Source organism: Rhinoderma darwinii, chromosome 10 (assembly GCF_050947455.1).
Source record: "Rhinoderma darwinii isolate aRhiDar2 chromosome 10, aRhiDar2.hap1, whole genome shotgun sequence".
Taxonomy (NCBI): domain Eukaryota; kingdom Metazoa; phylum Chordata; class Amphibia; order Anura; family Rhinodermatidae; genus Rhinoderma; species Rhinoderma darwinii.
Genome location: NC_134696.1, coordinates 65,358,292 through 65,380,554, shown reverse-complemented (window position 1 = coordinate 65,380,554; position 22,263 = coordinate 65,358,292). Strand labels below are relative to the sequence as shown.

At 42.4% G+C, this 22,263-nt stretch overlaps 1 protein-coding gene across 2 annotated transcripts in view; it reads right to left on the bottom strand.

The window, feature by feature from the left end:
• Nucleotides 1–22,263, bottom strand: part of U2AF2 (U2 small nuclear RNA auxiliary factor 2) — a 62,952-nt gene that overhangs the window by 16,023 nt on the left and 24,666 nt on the right. For both annotated transcript variants that reach the window (XM_075840016.1, XM_075840015.1), the window contains exons 8-9: nucleotides 17,161–17,283; nucleotides 15,516–15,602 (exon numbers count right to left, since the gene is read on the bottom strand). In XM_075840016.1, the coding sequence (XP_075696131.1) occupies nucleotides 15,516–15,602; nucleotides 17,161–17,283 (210 nt within the window). The remainder of the gene's footprint in view (nucleotides 1–15,515; nucleotides 15,603–17,160; nucleotides 17,284–22,263) is intronic.

Genomic DNA, 22,263 nt, shown 5'->3' with positions numbered 1-22,263 from the left:
CTAATAAACGTTAACAGCAATAATGGCTTATACCGAAACACATTTGACTGGGGAGAAGTTAGAAATAATTAAAAAAAAATAAATAAAATGAGCCGGCCAGACTCAACATGTTCTACATATTCTATAGAGGCATAAGTATTTTGATTCACAAAGATTGATTTTAAAAGGCATCATCAACAGTTACAGATAAGGGAAGATGCATATCCCTCTGTAGCTTAGATGCGTGCTGGCATCTGTTTTTATACCTCCCCCTTATTCACCCTATGTACTGAATAATCTGCTTGTATTCATCCAGTAGAGGGATACTGTTAAATGTTGATTTTAATTGCGTTCTGGATGCATGGTTGGACAGAATTAGAACTGTGTCACGCAGCTCTTGACCCACAAAATTGCGCTGGATCCTTCCCTGTATTCCTGTTCGTTCCATAGATCGTGTGCCGACACGAGGATCCGGGCGCAGCCAGCAGCGCGATTCTGCTGAAGGTGAGCTGGTGGATACCTCCCATATACATTTTCAGGTTTTAAAGATGTATGGAGGATGAGACCCCAAAATAAAAAAAAGCCTCATGTTATTATAGCCAGACATATAAATCAATGTCTAGAATAGATTAGGTCTTTGGCGAACTAGAGTGGCTTGGATATAATTGAAAGGATGGTCTTTGAAACTTCAGGGGTCTCTGATCACTACCCTATGGTGGTAGATCTGAAGACAGGCGGGGACAGGGCCTTACCCAGGATCAATCCACACTGGTTGTCCATTAACAACCAGGCTTTAATCAGGCAATTATTCTTTTGGAAATTAACCAAAATTCTACTCATACATTCGGCCTGGGACTCACTGCAAGCCTTTTTGAGAGGAGCGTTAATAGGAGATTGAGTTTTTAATTCTCTCTCCCTTTGTCCAAAGGATTCACGTAAAAGTGCAAATAAAGCATTGGGAGGAGGAGGAGGAGGAGGAGCTCTCGAACGATCCAATGGAGACAATTATAAATAACTTGTCATTAGCCAGAGTTAAATATACGACACATTCTTTGTAAGGCCCAGCAAAAACATTTTTTGCAAGTCAGGTAGGCCAGACAAATTGCTGGCTGATATTGTTCGGAAACAAGAAAAATAAAAAAAATTGTCTCCATTGGAACACGTGTGGGAGCTATGACAGGACAAGAAAGAAATCAAGTTAGAATTTAGATTATTTTTCTGTCAATTATATACCTCCACAATTGAAGTGGACCAGACTGGTATTGAAAAATCTTTAGTACAAATAAAATTCCTGTTCCTCTCTGAAACTCAGAGGGCATCACTGGAGGAGCCATTCACCCTGGAGGAATTAAAGGGAAGGGGTCATGAAATGTTTTTTTATAATATTGCTTTTAGTAGGTTATTAAAATAAATGTTTTATTTATTTGTGTTTTTGTGTTGTACTTTTTCCTTACTTTTACTTCACTATGGGGGCTGCCATTTTTTTTTCATCTCTGTATGTGTTGATTAACGACACATACAGAGATGGAATATGGCACATACATCCCCATAGAGAAAGCGAACGGGAGCCGTTCCATTCACTATATACTGTGCGCCACTTCCACACAGATCAAAAGGAAGGTCTTTGGCAGTGTGAAATCTGGCGCCATTTTCATGTGGACCGGAAGCTGCGGCCGGACAGTAAGATGACGACTTTCGGTCGTGGCTTCCGACCATAGTTTAAAGGAAGCAAAGACGCAGGGCAGAGGCGGCAGCAGGAGCAGGTAAGTTATGTTTGTGTATGTGACGTGTGTATTATGTTAGTGTTATACGGTCTGATTACCACTGTATCTTATACACTGAATTCGCTCAGAAAATGGCGGCACACAGTGTACGAGATTTGAAGATTCAACCCCCTCCTTCTCCTGGCACTAGCCAGAATAAGGGAGGGGGGATTGTGTGAGGACACTAGAGCGAGTGTCTACCCCAAATTTGCAGCATAAAGCAATGAGGTTGCTTTACCACATTGCCAATGCTGCAATTTTGGGATTTGCACTCTAGTGCCCAGCACATGGGAATGTTGTAAAATTGTTCTTTTTTTTTACTCTAATTTATAACAATGTTTAACCACTTACATAATTGTTTAACTAAAAAAAAATAATAATTTCTAGCGACACATTCCTTTAAAGAGGCTCTGTCACCAGATTTTGCAACCCCCATCTCCTATTGCAGCAGATCGGCGCTGCAAAGTAAATAAGAGTAACATTTTGTTTTTTAAAAAACGAGCATTTTTGGCCAAGTTATGACCATTTTTATATTTATACAAATCAGGCTTTTTTTAAGTACAACTGGGCTTGTTTAAAGTTATGTACAAGTGGGCGTGTATTGTGTATGTACATCTGGGCGTTTTTACCTTTTACTAGCTGGGCGTTGTGAATAGAAGTGTATGATGCTGACGAATCTGCATCATCCACTTCTCTTCGTTACCACCCAGCTTCTGGCAGTGCACAGACACACAGCGTGTTCGAGAGATCACGCTGTGACGTCACTTCCTGCCCTAGGTCCTGAATCGCGTCGGACGAGCGAGGACACATCGGCACAAGGCGACAGAGGCTACATCGACTTACCTGCAAACGCCGATGTTGCTGCAGAATCAACTGTAGCCTCTGTCGCCTGGTGCCGATGTGTCCTCGCTCGTCCGACACGATGCAGGACCTGGGGCAGGAAGTGACGTCACAGCGTGATCGAGAACACGCTATGTGTCTGCACTGCCAGAAGCTGGGTGTTAACGGAGAAGTGGATGATGCAGATTCGTCAGCATCATACACTTCCATTCACAACGCCCAGCTAGTAAAACAAGTAAAAACGCCCAGATGTACACACAATACACGCCCAGTTGTACTTAAGAAAGGCTTATTTGCATAAATCTAAAAATGCTCATAACTTGGCCAAAAATGCTACTTTTTAAAAAAAAAAAACAAACGTTACTGTAATCTACATTGCAGCGCCGATCTGCTGCATTACGAGATAGGGGTTTGAAAATCTGGTGACAGAGCCTCTTTAAAGGGAATGTGTCGCTAGAAATTTTTTTTTTTTTTTTTTTTTTAGTTAAACAGTTCGTGTATAGGTGATTAAACATTGTTCTAATTTTTTCACGAGTCAGGAAATATTATAAATTAGATTCTAATTTATAATATTTCCCAGCGCTGGTCACTAGATGGAGCAATTCCCAAAATTGCAGCATTGCATGTGGTAAAGCAACCACATTGCTTTACGCTGCAAAATTTGAGAAAACTCACTCGCTCTAGTGAGCTCTCAGAATCCCCCCTCCTTTATCCTGGCCAGTGCCGGGAGAAAGGAGGGGATTGAACGGTCAAACCTCCTACATGGTCGCCATTTTTTGAGCTATCACACAGTGTAGTAGGTTAACATACAGTAGTAAACACACAGTAAAACACGTACATACACAGACCTAACTTACCCGCTCCTGCCGCCGCCGCTCCCTCCGCTCCAAGTGCACAAGTCCGGAAGCCGCGATCGGAAGTAGTACTCTTACTGTCCGGCCGCGACTTCCGGTCCACAAGAAGATGGCGACGGACAGTTCAATTTGGAATGTGTGGGAGCGGCGCATGCGCCGTTCCCACAGACGGCGTACAGCATAGTGGATCGTATGGCCCCCGTTCGCATTCACTATGGGACTGTATGTGCCGTATTCCATGTCTGTATGTGTCGTTAATCGACACATACAGAGATGGAAAAAAAAATGGCAGCCCCCATGGACAAGAAAGTGAAAAAAGAAAAAAAAAAGTAAAACAAATGAAAAAAAATATAATAAAATACTAAAAGCAAATAGATCTAAAAACAATTTTTTTCGTGACACTGGTCCCTTTAAGGGTGGTGCTTAAATAAATTTACTGAGAAAATAGTCACTTAGCTCAAATGGTTTTCCTCTTGCGATATACAGGAAATACGGTGATGTTAGCCTACCAATGTTGTTGGAAGTCTTTAATGACTGCCTAGCTCTATGATGGAGGCAGATATTGCCTTAACCCCTTCAGGACAGCCTGTTTTGGCCTTGTGGATAGAGCAAATGTTTATTTTGTGTGGTAACTTGGGAATTCTTTTACCTATCCAAGCGATTCTGAGATTGTTTTCTTGTGACATATTGTACTTTATGTTAGTGGAAAAATGTGATCACTAAATTCAGTATTTGTTTGTGAGAAAATTTTCAAAAGTTAGCATTTTCCTAAATTTAAATGTATCTGCTTGTAAGACAGATTGTAATACCACACACCATAGTTACCAATTAACATTTCCCATGTCTACTTTATGTAGGCATCATTTTTTGAACTTATTTTTCTAGGCCCGTTACAAGGATTAGAATTTTAGCAGCAATTTCTCACATTATCAACAATCCCAAAACTTATTTTTATAGGTACCAGTTCAGTTCTGAAGTGGCATTGAGGGCCTTATATATTAGAAACCCCCATAAGTCACCCGATTTTTTAAAAACTACACCCCCTCAAAGTACTCAATACAACATTTAGAAAGCTTAACCATTTAGGTGTTTCACAGGAATTAAAGCAAAGTAGAGGGGAAATTTGCGAATTTCTTTTTTTTGTCGGAAAATCCTTTTTCTGTAATAGAAAAGGTTTTACCAGAGAAACGCAACTCAATATTTATTACCCAGATTCTGCAGTTTTTAGAAATATCCCACATGTGGCCCTAGTGTGCTAATGAACTGAAACACCAGCCTCAGAAGCAGAGGACCACCTAGTGGATTTTGGGGTCTCCTTTTTATTACAATATATTTTAGGCACCATGCCAGGTTTGAAGAGGTCTTGTAGTGCCAGAACAGTGGAAACACCCCCAACGAGACACCATTTGGCAAACTACACCCCTCAAGGAATCAACTGGTATTGTGAGCATTTTAACCCCACAGGTTTTTTGCTCAATTTTGTGGAGTCTAAAAATGAAAATCCAAATTTTTTTCAATAAAACTTAGAAATTATAACTTTTTACAAGCAATTAAAAAAACGTGCCCCAGGATTTGTAAAGAAATTTCTTCTGATTACGGCAATACCTCATATGTGGTAATGAACAGCAGTTTGGACACACGGCAGGGCTCAGAAGGGAAGGAGCACTATTTGGTTTTTGGAGCTCAAGTTTACTCAATTGGTTTCTGAGTGTCATGTCGCATTTGCAAAGCTCCTTGAGGGACCAAAACAGTGGACACCCCCCAGAAGTGATCCCATTTGGGAAACTACAGCCCTAAAAAGCATTTGTCTAGGGGTATAGTGAGCATTTTGATCCCATAGGTTTTGCCGAATTTAGTGTAATTAGGCAGTCAAAACTTCTATTGTTTTTTATTTATTTTTTTCGGCGTTAACCGTCCGCTATAAATGACATTTAATTTATTCTGTGGATCGATGCGATTACGGCGATACCATATGTATATAGATTTTTTTTATGTTTTATGGTGTTTGCACGATAAAATCAGTTTTAAAAAAAAAAAATGGTTTTTGTGTCACCATATTCTAAGAGACACAACTTTTTATTTTTATATCCGGAAAGCTGTGTGAGGGCTTGTTTTTTGTGTAACAAACTGTAGTTTTTATCGGTACAATTTTTGGGTACACGTGACTTTTATCCCTATTTATGCAATTATTTGGGAGCTGAAGTGTCTAGAAATAGCGATTCCGGTATCATTTTTTCATTATTTTTTTTATGGCTGTCACCGTGCAGGATAAATTACATTAGTTGTTTATAGTTCAGGCCGTTTTGGATGCGGCGATACAAATTATGCATAGTTTATTTTTTTCTAATAAAGGACTTTATAAGGGAACAAAAGGCGATTTTATTTTGACATTTTTGTAACTTTTTTTTTTTTAGTCCTATTAGGGACTTGCAGAGCCAATTGTTGGATTGTTATAATACCCTGCAATACTTATGTATTGCAGGGTATTATACCTGTCAGTTTCACACTGACAGGAGGCATATTAGGTCTTGCCCCCGGCAAGACGTAATAGTCTTCAATAGATGGCGGACACGAAGCCTTCGTTAGGCTTCCGGTTGCCATAGCAATCGCCCCCCCCCCCCGGCAACAATCAGCCCTCACAATCGCGGGGTGCCGAGGTTTCTATAACAACTTAAATGCAGCGGTCGCTATTGACTGCCGCGGTTAAGGGGTTAATCTGTTCGGATCCGACCAGATGTTTTCCCCCAGTACTAAGTCTGCTAGTAGCAGCCTGTACTGGTAGATGCCGGGCTGCGGGGAGAGTGTGTGCTCTATTAGGAGCACACGTAGATTAATGGGCTGCAGGCACAAGGACCAGCTCTGGAGCCCGTTAATCTACGTGTGATCGGCGCTGTAATGTAGATTACAACGGTGTTTTTTATTTTTAAAAAAACTATCATTTTTGACGGCTTAGCTTTATGCTAATGAGTTTCTTAATGGACAACTGGGCATGTTTTACTTTTTGGCCAAGTAGGCGTTGTACAGGAGTGTATGACGCTGACCAATCAGCGTCATACACTTCTCCCCATTCATTTACACAGCACATCGCGATATAGCTATATCGCTATGTGCAGCCACATAGACACACTATAACATTACTGCAGTGTCCTGACAATGAATATACATTACCTCCAGCCAGGACATGATATCTATTCAGAATCCTGTCACTTTGCTAATACAATCCCGACAGTACAGCACAGCAAGCGTAATCTCGCGAGATTACGTTGTAAACGGTCATTTCAAATGAGATTACGTTTGCTGTGCTGTAGTGTCGTGATTGTGTTAGCGAAGTGTCAGGATTCTGAATACACATCACATCCTGGCTGGAGGTAATGTATATTCATTGTCAGGACACTGCAGTAACGTTATAGTGTGTTTATGTGGCTGCACATAGCTATAAAGCTATATCGCTATGTGCTGTGTAAATTAATGGAGAGAAGTGTATGACGCTGATTGGTCAGCATCATACACTTTTCTCCACAACGCCCACTTGGTTAAAAAGTAGAACACCCTGTTCATGATGAAAAAAAAAAAAAAAAAAAGTTATTGGAAGAGACTGCGTCTATCGGCAGAATTCTATGCCTCATACGACACTAAGCTAAGACTGAGGAGCTACGTGTCTGCGGGCAGGGTATTTCCTGTAGGAGTCGTCACTTTTTTCCCTTAATGTCAAGTCTCCTAGTGGCAACAGCATATACATTGTGGAACACAAACCGTGGGTAACCAACATGAAAATATCCAATTGCATTTGCAGAGCTCTCTGGGAGGTACCAGATTACAGTGGAAGCCCACCAGCAGTGGCCATTTTTTTTTTTTTTAAAGTACACCGCTCAAAAAATGTACATTTTTCTGGACATGCGACAGGGCTCAGGAGTGAAAGCACCCCATTGCGCATTTGAGGCCAATTTTGGTTGATTTTTGAAAGCAGGGTGCAGCTTCTCAGAAGCGGTGGACCAGGCAGGTGCCGGGGTGCAGCTTCCTCCTGCAGCACCTTGCGACGGCGTCACTAGAGAAGTCTATTAAACGACTGTTAATCAGAGGCATTGAGGGCGAATTAATCTAATTCATTTGATCACCCAGACCTAGTAAGAGGCAAGTCAAATGAGGAGAATCCCTCAAACTTTATACCGTGAATAAAAAAAACCTTGTAAACATGAGTGGGAGCTGTCCCCCAACAAACTGGACGAGAAGAGGATTTTACAGTGAGTACTCAAAACCGGTTTTCTTGTTCGTTACATTGGGGGGCACAAACCGTGAGACGTCCTAGAGCAGTTCAAAGGTGTGGGAATAGAACATGGGACATGTCAGCTATTTCACAGAAGGCAGCAAGACCTTGCGACCTAGAGGTGTCTGTAGAAGCAGAGGTGTGCCCCTGATAGAACTTGACAAAGATGTGCAAATAAGACCAAGTTTGCGTTTCACAACTGAAGGGCAGAAGCCTGATAGCACACAGACAGGAAACTCCGGCTGCTCTAGTAAAGCAGTGACCCGGAAAAGGGGTACCGTCCCCCGAAGCAGATAAGCCTCGCAAACCAATCAGTCAAAACAGCGAGCAACTGCGGTAGGCCGCCAAACCCTTCTTGGGAGGCTCCGGAAGGATAAACAGGAAATCAGAGCAGTGGCAGGAGACCGTAACAGAAAGTGAAGTCCTCAAGGCGCAGAAGATATTCAGTCAGGTTGTGAAGGTAACGCTCCCTCAGATGACTGGGCGATAGACATAAAGGGGGCAAAACAATATCAGGTGTAATGCAAAAACAATCTTAGGCAAAAAAAGAAGGTACTGTGCGGAGCACCGCCTTGTCTTGATACCGAAATGGAGAACGGGAAGAGTGAGCCACCAACTCAGACCATACGGATGGAGGTCACTGCTACCAGAAAGACACTTTCTAGGACAGAAAACGAAGGGAAAGGTCTCGCAAGGGAGCCAACTGTAAGACATCCAAAACCAAATTGAGACCCCCAAGAGGGGATCGCAGGACGATGAGGGATGGGTGAGGTGGAAAAAGACACATGTATGAGCTAGCCCTTGCAGAAAAGTTGACGTCAGCCGTATACAGCATCAGGTGACCGAACTAGTTTCTTTGGAAACTTGCCCCTTCAGGGAGCCGAGTGCCAAACCTTGATCCAGACCACCCTGCAAAAATAAAACTCTGGATTGAGAAACACGCCAGGGGCAGCTCGTGATCCCGACGGTGGTAAAAGCACGGTGGTAAAAGCACGCTGAAGGCAGCTTTCTAGCCTTCAGCACAGTGAGAACCCCACTGAGAAACCACGAGCCCTCAGAACAGTGGCCTCAACAGCCACATCATTAAACGTAGAGACCTTAAATTCTTATAGCAGAGGTCCCCGAGAAGGTCAGGACAGACAGGCAAGGGCAACAGGGACACGAGGTACGAATACAAACAGCGGTGTGACCCCCCCCCCCCCGTGACATTTGGTCGAAGACTTCCTGGTGAGACCATTCCCCCGAGATCAAGCTCCACGACCCAGTTGCCGACCCCAGGAATCTGTACTGCTGTCAGAGCAGAAATGTGAGCTTCTGCCCAGGCCAGAAACTTCACGGTCTCTGCCATCACAGCCACACTGCAAGAGCCATCCTGGTGCTTAAGATAAGCTATGGCTGTGGCATTGTCTGTTTGTATCCACACAACGTGTTTGGGCAGCTTCAATGTCCAGTGCAGCGGGCTCAGGAAAAAATGGTTTTAAATTCCAGATAGGAGGAGTCCTGTGGAGAGTCCTGTGTCCAGCGAGTAGGACATGACAGTTTGTGTGCCCACTCAGTGATAGCTCTGCTAACCCAGACATGGACGGGAAAAATAAATAAATAAATGATAAAAATCAGCCAAGGGGCATGGCCAGACTTCTCCAAAGTGGTTTTAGCAAAAAGGAGTCCATGTGGTGATCCAGAGGTTCTTTGACGGAAGTGGAGACTGCCATAGGCAAAGTAGTAGCCTTGACTAAACGAGAAACCAGAGGATACACAGTCAGGCACCTAATCCATTTGGAAGAATTCCCTTCTTGGAAAGGCTAGACAACTTCCAGACTGCTAGAGTAAGAAAACTTATTGTGCGGGTGTTTCCAATCCTTAAAGACAATCCCAAGCCCCAAATGGTCTGGAAAGACCGCTTGGGAAGTTTGAGGGTGAAGGAAGGAAATGGAGTCAGATGAAGGTGCAGAATCAGTGGCTGGTATCCCAGACACTTAAGTTTGATTCGGGCCGTTCACCCCCTGACAAAACCTCTCCAGTGGGAGAGGAAGCCTCAAATTTATCCTCTGGTGGGGAGGTGAAACAGAAGGACGATGAAAGCGAGTGGACCTGGTTCGCCATCAGGGTCTGCCACGAGAGGAAGACATGGAGGACAGGCAGAACAAGAGTCCATGGGAGGGCAAGTAAACATTCCACCCAAAATGGATTGAGTGATGCTCACTAGCTTAGTCCTGAAAAGAGAATAGGCCCATTCCAGATGCATATCAAGACACCATACAATGGGTTAAACCTGGGGGTGGCAGAGGTGCAGAGGCCGCAGGCAACTGGCCATGGGGTCAGCATACATCACATAAGTAAACTTGCCACAGGGAAATTTAGTATTGCATTTGGAATAGGCATAATTGCAAAGGTTATCTGGAATTGAAGTTTTCCCTAAGGGTCAGACATGGCAGTAGATGGGGTCACTAAACCATATACTGTACTAGAGTGCGAAGCAAACCAATAGAGCCAATTTGGACTGCACAGCAATAGATTTAATTAAGGAGCAATGGCTACTTATTGTGCGCTGAAACCTGTATCCCTCAGGAGACTTGCACAAAATTCCTTCAACATCTTTAAAGAGGCTCTGTCACCAGATTTTGCAACCCCTATCTGCTATTGCAGCAGATAGGCGCTGCAATGTAGATCACAGTAACGTTTTTATTTTTAAAAAACGAGCATTTTTGGCCAAGTTATGACCATTTTTGTAGTTATGCAAATGAGGCTTGCAAAAGTCCAAGTGGGTGTGTTTAAAAGTAAAAGTCCAAGTGGGCGTGTATTATATGTGTACATCGGGGCGTTTTTAATACTTTTACTAGCTGGGCGCTCTGATGAGAAGTATCATCCACTTCTCTTCAGAACGCCAAGCTTCTGGCAGTGCAGACACAGCCATGTTCGAGAGATCACGCTGTGACGTCACTCACAGGTCCTGCATCGTGTCAGACGAGCGAGGACACATCGGCACCAGAGGCTTCAGTTGATTCTGCAGCAGCATCGGCGTTAGCAGGTAAGTCGATGTAGCTACTTACCTGCAAACGCTGATGCTGCTGCAGAATCATCTGTAGCCTCTGGTGCCGGTGTCCTCGCTCGTATGACACGATGCAGGACCTGTGAGTGACGTCACAGCGTGATCTCTCGAACATGGCTGTGTCTGCACTGCCAGAAGCTTGGCGTTCTGAAGAGAAGTGGATGATACTTCTCATCAGAGCGCCCAGCTAGTAAAAGTATTAAAAACGCCCCGATGTACACATATAATACACGCCCACTTGGACTTTTACTTTTAAACACACCCACTTGGACTTTTGCAAGCCTCATTTGCATAACTACAAAAATGGTCATAACTTGGCCAAAAATGCTCGTTTTTTAAAAATAAAAACGTTACTGTAATCTACATTGCAGCGCCTATCTGCTGCAATAGCAGATAGGGGTTGCAAAATCTGGTGACAGAGCCTCTTTAAGGCAGGTTTTTAAGGTGGCGTTTTTTGCTGCCAGACCAAAAAAAAAAAAAAAAAAACACCATTTGTGAAACATATCCTAAAAAAAGTAATAGTTTACACTAAAATAAATGAAAAATTACAAGTAAAACAAAAAGAAAAAAAAAAAAATAAGTTGAAAACCCCCACATGTTCTCCCTACATCGCAGTGTCCGTAACAATCCACACTATAAAACGATTACATTTAACCCACACAGTGAGCGGCGTAATGAAAGAAATATATATTCTTTTCTGGTTAAATACTTGGTGGAAAAGCTGTCCAGACAATTTTCAGAAGATTAAATTCTGGGATTGAACTTGATCTTCAAAAAAAAAGGTGTGTTTTAGCCAAAGACTGCCACATTTTTAGTGGATATTTTTCTCCAAATTAGGGCCTGTTCGCATCTGCATTGGAGGCTTTAAGGGCCACGTCGCAGAGCTGGCAAAGATTGGCGCGAAACACTAGCACATACAATGGGTTCCTTCGGCTGACTGTGGTGTCTGTTGCAATGGAATAGTTGCACCCGGCATTCCCTTGTTCGGTTCATCTGACTAAGCAGAACAATCGAATGCCCCGACGCAGATGTTAACAGGGCGTTCGAGGCATCGCAGATAGTGAAGGCAATGAGGCTCTCCCCCAGCAGTAAGCCGTGAGCCATATTTGCTTCATTAATAGTAATCTTTGGACTCTATTACTACTTACTATGCTCCATGTATGTGCACACGGTCAATCAAAAAAAAAAGAAATTTGCCTCAAAATTCCGCTTGGTTTTTGACCCACTTTAAAATTTAGCAAATAGAACACAAAAAAACTGCGCCAAACGAACACCGAAGTTTTTTTTCCATCCCCACTGATTTCAAACCACTACAAGATAGGGCATGACTTCTTCCCGTGGGTTGACAAAACACCTGGGGGTAAAAAACAAACAACCTCCTATTGAAAATCAATAGAGGGAGATTTGGGGCATTTTTTGTTGATCGGCGCTTGTTTGCTCCGGTCACACGGACCTTTGGATGGGGACGAGCGGACGTTACACTGATCGCTCGTCCCCATACATCATGTCGGCAGCGCATTTCCCTGTTTACACAATGAGATGTACTGCTAAAAACGATAATATTTTACTTATTTAAAACTATACGACCAGCAGATCAAGCGTTCGCTCGTTTATCTGCGGATTGTTTTACACATGGGAATTAGACAACGAGCGTTCTATGAATACTCGTCTGCCCGATAATCACCCAGTGTAAAACCCCCTTAAGACATCTGCCAGGAGAGCATAAAAATTCTACTCTTTCAAATCCTGGTATATCGTACTTTAACAGGTTCCCGACCACTGGCTGTGTTTTTACGGCCAGCGGTCAGGGTCTCTGAAGTCTGCCGTATAGACTAAATACGGCGGCACTTCAGAGTGTGCACGCGCGATCGCGTGCACACAGCCCTGTGCCCTGGCTGTTGCAAACAGCCAATGGCACTGGGCAGAGTATCAGGGACCAATCTGATGGTCCCTGAACATGTGATCGCTGTGAAAATCATAGCGATCACATTTGTTTTATTTCTGGCAGCAAATCTCCTGCCTCTTCTTCTCACACATCGTTTCAGTTTGAGGAGAAGAAGAAACTCAAGAGAATTGTAGCCAAAAGAACACACTGGAAAAACAAAAAACAAAACACAGTGTTGGGCCCCGTGCACACGACAGTGCACGCAATCACGGCGCGCGATTGCAGGCACGGCCGGCCGCTGACTGACAGCCGCATTTTCGGGCCATGCTCCCATACAAAGTATGGGAGCACGGCCCGCAAAATGCGAAAGAACGGACATGTTCCACAATTCACGGCACGGACACCCTTCCGTAGTGCTACGGAAAGGTGTCAGTGTTCAATGAAAGTGAATGGCTCCGTTTTTGCGGACCGCAATTGCGGTCCGCAAAAACGGAGGTTTTTTGCCGTCGTGTGCATGGGGCCTTACACATCAATACATTCTCTTTACAGATAGAAAAAAAATATAGATTTCTATCTATACAATCTATCTTTTTTTATATTAGAATAGGCATGTAGGGAATATATAATTCTACACCAGTTAGTTTGTGTTTATAAAAAAAAATTTGTTTAGTTATTGAGACATGGCAAGGAAGTTTTTTTAGTGCTGAGGCATGCGCCATGCTGTGGTCAGAGTCTGAGACCGCATCAGAGATCGAACCGGTCGTAGGCAGTGACGATGATAGTGTTACTTCAGGTTCATCGTCAGGGGATGTCATCCCTGACAGTAGCGCTGTAGCACGGGACAGCCTGGTCCCTCCAGTTCAGGCTCTTGTATGGGCACCTGCTACATCTTTTGGGCCTAGAATCCACGTATTTACTGCCACTCCTGGCATAATTATGGACAATACAAATTTTATCCAAGTGGATCACTTCCATTTATTTATTAATTACTGACGACCTCCTAAATATCATTGTCCACGAAACTAATTTATAGGCTGCTCAGTATATATAGGCAGAAACCTTCATCCACCCATGCCAGAGATTGGACGCCCACAAATTTGCAGGAACTAAACATTTTTGGGGCTCACCCTAAATATGGGTCAAAAAGCCCTCCATTAGGGCTCACTGGTCAACAAGACCCGCCCAAGGCACCCCATTGTATTCTGCAGTAATGCCCAGGTCTCGTTATGAGACAATAATGAGGTTCCTCCACTTCACTGACCGCGCTGGTGACCGGTTCCCTTTAAATATTTCAAAAGTTATCTGGTGTCCTCTATGACTTAACCACTTGTAACGGTCACTCCAGCTCTTCCCTCCAAGGTAATCTCTTGGGACTTTTATACAGTCCCTGGGGGAGAGGGTGGTGGGATGATTTGGAAACTTTTCAAACCCATGTCTTTCATAGGCTCCGGAAAATAAAAAAAACAATCTAGTTGCTACAGTTGCTGGCTACTAGGTAAAGGAAATTCAAGCCATTTGCTCTGGCCCTGTAAACCCAACATTTTTGAAGAGCGAAATGTGTTTTTCCCAGATCCAGCGTTTTCTCCTAATGTTTCCCACAAATCCCCTGAGATTGTTTTACCACCTTTGTGCGACGGGCCCCATAATGATAGCGAGAGAATTTAATCATCTGGATGTCAAAAGTTGTGCTCTACTTTACCTGGAGTCAACAAAATACTGGAAGAAAGTTGCAAAAGATTTTAATTTCTACTACCCCAGGAGTGAAAGATTCAAATTAGCCCTTCGTCTATTTAAACCATTTGTTACCTCCTTAACTCAGATATGGCACGAATGAACACTGCGTGTTTAAAGAGGCTTTGTCACCAGATTTTGCAACCCCTATCTGCTATTGCAGCAGATAGGCGCTGCAATGTAGATTACAGTAACGTTTTTATTTTTAAAAAACGAGCATTTTTGGCCAAGTTATGACCATTTTTGTAGTTATGCAAATGAGGCTTGCAAAAGTCCAAGTGGGTGTGTTTAAAAGTAAAAGTCCAAGTGGGCGTGTATTATGTGCGTACATCGGGGCGTTTTTAATACTTTCACTAGCTGGGCGCTCTGAAGAGAAGTAACATCCTCTTCTCTTCAGAACGCCCAGCTTCTGACAGTGCAGATCTGTGACGTCACTCACAGGTCCTGCATCGTGACGGCCACATCGGCACCAGAGGCTACAGTTGATTCTGCAGCAGCATCAGCGTTCTGAAGAGAAGTGGATGATACTTCTCATCAGAATGGCCAGCTAGTAAAAGTATTAAAAACGCCCCGATGTACGCACATAATACACGCCCACTTGGACTTTTACTTTTAAACACGCCCACTTGGACTTTTGCAAGCCTCATTTGCATAACTACAAAAATGGTCATAACTTGGCCAAAAATGCTCGTTTTTTAAAAATAAAAACGTTACTGTAATCTACATTGCAGCGCCGATCTGCTGCAATAGCAGATAGGGGTTGCAAAATCTGGTGACAGAGCCTCTTTAAGGCTCTGCTTGGGTCAGACTTTTAGCCACAGATAAAATGTGTATGCATTTAAAAAACTATGCTTTATACTTAAGTGGTGGATGGCATTGTCACAATGTGCCAGATGTGACCTTTCACAAAATATATGGTTATGGGGACACCGTAAGAACTTCCAATATTTGAATCCAGATTCCCTTTATTTTAGAAGTTTCCCAGTACGTGAGGCCGTGAAAAGGCCAAATGGCATTTTGTAAATGTTTTCTAATCGCTCTCCTGGAAAGAACCTGTTACACTGCCTGCAGCGTCACAATATGGCATCATCGTTTGAAAGCAGATATACATTGAATTAAAGAACTTAAAAAAATAAATAAAAATCCTTACCAGTGTTGCATTCTTTGCACCAACACTTGCTCTTTGAACGAGTAGTTTTTTGTCTCCCAATTGCATTCCGTTGAGTCCAGCAATGGCCTTAAAAATGTAAAAAAATGTGTTTAGAATATACATATTTACTTAGGTTACAGACACAACTTGTCAGAGTTTGAATTGATGTAGGGGCTGCCCAACCTTGACATTCTTGTGTCTGCCAAACGCTGCCAACAGAGCAGCAAGACTGCATTTAGAGACACTTTAATTGGATTGTTAAACTAAGCACGAGGTGTACACTCTAATGTCCATAAGTTTAAACCTAGCAGTAATGTTACAGTAATGTAGTATAGGGTTGCACGATGTATCGAAACGGGATTCGATACTGTGCACCATTAAGTGGTTCAATACCGTTAATTCATGTATCAGCTAAGTATAGTAACACATGAATGTTGTAATACAGTCACTGCCCCACTCCTGAATCCTGACAAGTGTGCGCACGCAGTTATGATGTGATGCGACCAGTGCTGCACTAATGGTTGCTGGCACTGAAGACAGAACATGGCGGGCTTACTGCAAACCACCCCCATGTTCGGTCTTCAGTGCCTGCGCCATGGCTCAGTGCAGCGCTGGCCACATCACCTTATGCTTACCGCTCGCGCGCATATACTTGTTGCCAGGAGTGGGGCAATGGCTGTAACCTCTGATCTGCCGGTATTCCATTGAATGCTGCGATCAAAGCTGACCACAGCATTCAAGGGGGATGCCCTTTTGATCACTTCACAGGTAATCCCTGTGATGTGATTGAGGGACATACCATATATGGGCAGACAGCCCAGGGTCCATTGAAGGACCTAAGGGCATACTTGGGTATGTCCTAACAACTGCCTGTGTACTATCAGTACACAGGCTAATGTACTGGCATATAGACATATGCCAGTACATTTAAGTTTAAAAAAAAATAAAAAAACGTTACAAGTAACATTAAAATAAGTCTCAATACATAAAATATACACATATGGTATCGTCGTGACTGACTGAACAAATTTATAATGTTTACGCTGTTATAAAATAACAGATTGGTTTCCCTTATTAATGTGAGGCATGAGGTATTATGAATTTAGAATTTCCATGTGCCTCACATTAATAGTAATTAACCCAATGTTGTCCATTATGACAGAGGAGCATGATGGGGTTAATTACTATTAATGTGAGGCACATTGGAGGCTCAAAATTCATCACACCACATTGCTTTACATCAGAAAATTTAATTATTTTTTTTGTTTATGATTGTTTGCAAAGTATTGTTTAGGTATAGAGTATCGCAATAGTACACAAAGTATCGGTATCCAAGTCGAAATTCTGGTATCGTGACACTAACGTAGTATGGTAATCGTAATGCAAACAAATTGATTAACAATTTTGTATCATATCAAATTTGAAAGTAATGCGGCCCGTCAAATTTTCAACATCCAGCCCATTTACCCGGTCGAGTTGGAGACGCCTGGTCTAGACAATCCTTTGAGCTAAATCTATCAGCAGCACAACTACCTGACTTGCTCACCAACTGCTGTATAGGAAAGATTTCGGAGATCGAATCAAGTCTCAACACTTAGGATGCATTGTTTTATTTACAGCATGCACTTCCTTATGGGTTACATACCTGGTCTGTGACATTGATATCCACATATTCACAAAAAGCATATCCTTTAGAGAGGCCTGTAGCACTATCTTTTACCAAGTTAAAAGCTTTTAAAGGACCGAAAGAAGTAAGCAGCTCTTTAACCTGTGAAGAAAGGCCAATACATGTTAGATTTTACATGTAGCACTTACTCCTTGTCAAAAAAGGAAAAGCTTTCAAAACCCAATCAATATGTAAAACATTGTTGTTTTTTTTTAGAAGCGTATGAATGAATTCTAGGAAATTCACTTGATTATAAGAGTGATGCCACCCGTCATTTTCTTAGTACATTGCTATCTTCATTTTGCAAATATCTTAAAAACACTGCACAAGTCTGGAAGAAATTCTCACTGACTTCACTGGAGTCAAAAGGCACATATCAGGGTACATATGTGGAAAAAAGGACTCTTATTCTAAGGGATTGTCCAAAACATACATAATTACCTATGGCCACCAGCCTTTAAGCTGAACTGCACTAGCCCTATCTACTTATTAACCTAAACTAAAACATTTCTGTGCCTGGATCATTATTAACCATGTGCAGAGCAGGTGTCTAAAGCAAAAGGAGGTAGATAAATGTAAAACCAAAATGGTGTCTGTTCTTGGCAGTATAGCGACATCATACGTTACACCATATACCAATATTCGGCATCCATAATGCAATGTATATTTAGAGGATCATTGGGGTAAATATTAATTGAATTACATTAACCCCTTAAGGAAGAGGGTCATTTTGACCTTCTGGATGCAGTTAATTTTTCCGTTTTTGCCTCACTGCATTTTAACCGTTGAAGGAAGAAACAGTTGAATCCATTTTTAGAGCATTGGTTAAATATGGCTATAACTTTATTAGTTGAGCTAGCAACTTTTTTTTTTTTTTTAGAGTGTCTGATCAATGTTATACACAAAAGTTTTGCTTTTTTAGCATTTATAGCTTAGTTAGAAGAAATGTAAGAAAAAAATAAAAATAAAAGTCTCACAAATTTTTTATGGTAAAAGTGTTACCCTAAGGCCAGATTTACACGAGCGTGTTTGGTCCATTATATGAAGACTGTATGCCGGCAGTATTTCCCAGACCGAACACACTGCAGGGAGCCGGGCTCCTATCGCCATAGTTATCTACATAAAAACATGATTACAATATGGGACAGTTTTCCCGCAGCGAGGCTGGGTGCTCGTAGCGTCATAGATAACAGACGATAGGAGCCCGGCTCCCTGCAGTGTGTTCGGTCCGGGAAATACTGCCGGCATACGGTCCGCATATCCCGGACCGAACACACTCGTGTGAATCCGGCCTAAAACTATTTGTGATTCATGGTCTACCGTAAATTGATATATTACAGGTCTATTTGGTCAGGGCTAGGGTTCTGACGATGACTGGCAGGGGAGCAGCTTTTTTGTCATGTTATTTTAGGTGTCATTTTTATTTAAAGAGAACCTTTCACCTCCCCATACATGTGCAGCATATAATCGGGAGGGCTGCACAAACCCTGGGGCACTTTACATTTTTTTTCTACCCTCCTCCGTTATTTAGATAATCGGTGGCGTTATATTTGGCGCCCAATATTTAAATAACGGCCTGAACGGTCAATGGGGCGTGTTACTATGGCAGTGACACTGTCCAATCAGATATGAACAGTGTTACAGCAAGAGCGAGGATAGAAGATTGTGCACGCGAGCTCACGTCAGTCTTCTAAACTGGCAAGGGGGCGTGTCACTGCTAAGGACAGTGTAAGAGCTGTGGAGAGGAGTGCGCATGCGCGCTCTCTTCTCTTCAGCTCTTGCGAGAGATCAGTCTTGTACTTTGCCTGCCAAACTGGCAATGGGGCGTGTCTGATAGAGCTGAGGAGCGCTTGCACTGCCCTTACTGTCCGAGGCAGTGACACGCCCCCTTGCCAGTTCAGAAGACTGATCTTGAAAGCTGGAGTGAGCGTGTGCGCACACTCCTCGCTCTTTGCTGTAACACTGTCCATATCTGATTGGACAGTGTCACAGCCATAGTAACATGCCCCCTTGACAGTACACGCCCATTGACAGTTCAGGGCGTTATTTAAATATTGGGTGCCAAATATAGCGTCACCGATATATAAATAACGGAGGGTAGAAAAAAAAATGTTAAGTGACCCAGGGTTTGTGCAGCCCTGCACGTTACATTCTGCACATGTATGGGGAGGTGAAAGGTTCTCTTTATCTTACTATGGTTTGCTTTTTCACTTATTTTATTATGGTCTGTCCTGCAAAGGTCAGAAAAGTTCTTTGGGAACTTTATTATTTCATGTTATTTTTAGGACACCACACTTTTCCACTAACTGGGGCTGAACAGTCCAGGTAAAATCAGCCCTGTTCACATTGAGTTTTTAGGCACTGATTTTGATGGGGAAAATCTAATCCCATTGATTTCAATGGGAGTCAAAGGAGTTTCCCAGTTTGTTGCTGCCGCCAGAAAAAAATAAAAATAAAAAAAGAAGCGGTATGACCCGTCTTCAAGCGTTTTATGCCTCAAAAACCATATATGAAATCAATGGGAGATGGGAAAACACTGAATGGCCGCGGTGGTTTTGAACACTTGTCAAAAACAGTTTTTTCCCTTTACCTTTAAAAGTGGTAAAACACACGCCTCAAAAAAAAAAAACACATCAAGAACAACATATACCACACGATCTGTTTTTTTTTTTAGGTAATTCACTCAATAGAAAACAGAGGGTAGTTTATTAAGGAAATATCCTTAGAGTGGGTCATTGTTACCAGAGGTACCCACAGGAAACAGTATTCCATTTATTAATTTAGTATATTTAAAGGAACAGTGTTACCACAATTTTTTTTTTAATATGTTAAAGATATTAGTGCTTTATTAAAAACGTTTGGATTAATTTGTGTGTTACTTTTTTTTACACTTTTTCTTCCCTATGGGGGCTGCCATTTTTTTTTCCATTTCTGTATGTGTCGATTAACGACACATACAGACATGGAATACGGCAGCTCCAGTCCCATAGGGACTGCGAACGGGGCCCGTTCCATCCACTAACATGTACGCCGCTGTGTGGGAACAGCGCATGCGCCGCTCCCACACAGTTCAATTTGTAATGCGCGCCGTCCGGTGCCATTTTCCTGTGGACCGGAAGTCGCGGCCGGACAGTAAGATTACTACTTCCGGTCGCGGCTTCCGGACTTGTGCACATGGAGCAGCGGATGGACCGGAGAAGGTTAGGGATTTCTATGTATGTTTGTGTTTCAGTGTGTGTTTACTACTGTATGTAAACCTTCTACACTGTTAGCTCAAAAAATGGCGACACACAGTGTAGGAGGTTAGACCGTTCAAACCCCTCGTTTCTCCCGGCACTAGCCAGGATAAAGGAGGGGGGGATTCTGAGAGCTCACTAGAGCGAGGGCTTTTTACCCAATTTTGCAGCATAAAGCAATGTGGTTGCTTTACCACATGCAATGCTGCAATTTTGGGAATGGCTCCATCTAGTGACCAGCAATGGGAAATATTATAAATTAGAATCCAATTGATAATATTTCCTGACTCGTGAAAAAAAAATAAAAAAATTAGAACAATGTTTAATCACCTATACACTAATTGTTTAACTAAAAAAAAAAAAAAAAATACATGTTTTGCTGGCAACACATTCCCTTTAAGTATATTTGAATAGAATTTAAGTTTTTGCAGATTAAAGAGGCTCTGTCACCAGATTTTGCAACCCCTATCTCCTATTGCAGCAGATCGGCGCTGCAATGTAGATCACAGTAACGTTTTTATTTTTAAAAAACGAGCATTTTTGGCCCAGTTATGACCATTTTTGTATTTATGCAAATGAGGCTTGCTAAAGTCCAAGTGGGCGTGTTTAAAGTAAAAGTCCATCTGGGTGTGTATTGTGTTCGTTACATCTGGGCGTTTTTACTTCTTTTACTAGCTGGGCGTTGTGTATAGAAGTATCATCCACTTCTCCTCAGAACGCCCAGCTTCTGGCAGTGCAGACACAGCGTGTTCTCGAGAGATCACGCTGTGTCGTCACGCACTTCCTGCCCCAGGTCCTGCATCGTGTCGGACGAGCGAGGACACATCGGCACCAGAGGCTACAGTTGATTCTGCAGCAGCATCAGCGTTAGCAGGTAAGTCGATGTAGCTACTTACCTGCAAACGCTGATGCTGCTGCAGAATCAACTGTAGCCTCTGGTGCCGACACGATGCAGGACCTGGGGCAGGAAGTGAGTGACGTCACAGCGTGATCTCTCAAGAACACGCTGTGTGTCTGCACTGCCAGAAGCTGGGTGTTAACGAACAGAAGTGGATGAGGCTGATTCGTCAGAACGCCCAGCTAGTACAAGAAGTAAAAACGCCCTGATTTACACACACGATACGCGCCCAGTTGTACTTTTACTGTAAACACACCCACTTGGACTTTTGCAAGCCTAATTTGCATAAATACAAAAATGGTCATAACTTGGCCAAAAATGCTCGTTTAAAAAAAAATTAAACGTTACTGTAATCTACATTGCAGCGCTGATCTGCTGCAATAGCAGATAGGGGTTGCAAAATCTGGTGGCAGAGCCTCTAATATAAATACAAAATAAATCTTAATTTATGTAGCGATTTGTACATTTTTGGTGCATTATGGTTGAAATCAGGAGCCCTGCATTTACATATGTATATAAATGCTATAACATGCTAGTTTACTTTTGATACGGTTTATAAGCGAATACGTAAATTTAGTATATTAACCCCTTCCCTCCGCAGCCATTTTTCGGATTTCCCCTTTTGTTTTTTCCTCCCCATCTTCCAAAAGTCGTAATTTCTATTTTTCCATCAATATTGCCGTATGAGGGCTTGGTTTTTGCAGGAGGAGTTGTAGATTTTCACAGCACCATTTATTGTACCATATAATGTAGTGGGAAACGAGAAAAAAAAAATTATATATATCTATATCTATCTGTGGGTGGAATAGGAAAAACTGATTCCTTAATCTTTTGGGTGGTTTTGTTTTCACGGCATTCACCGTGCAATTTAAACAGAGTTCTTTTTATGTTTTACGACTTTTACAAGGAAATAAACGGAGTGTTAAAAAATCAGATTGTGGCGACAAA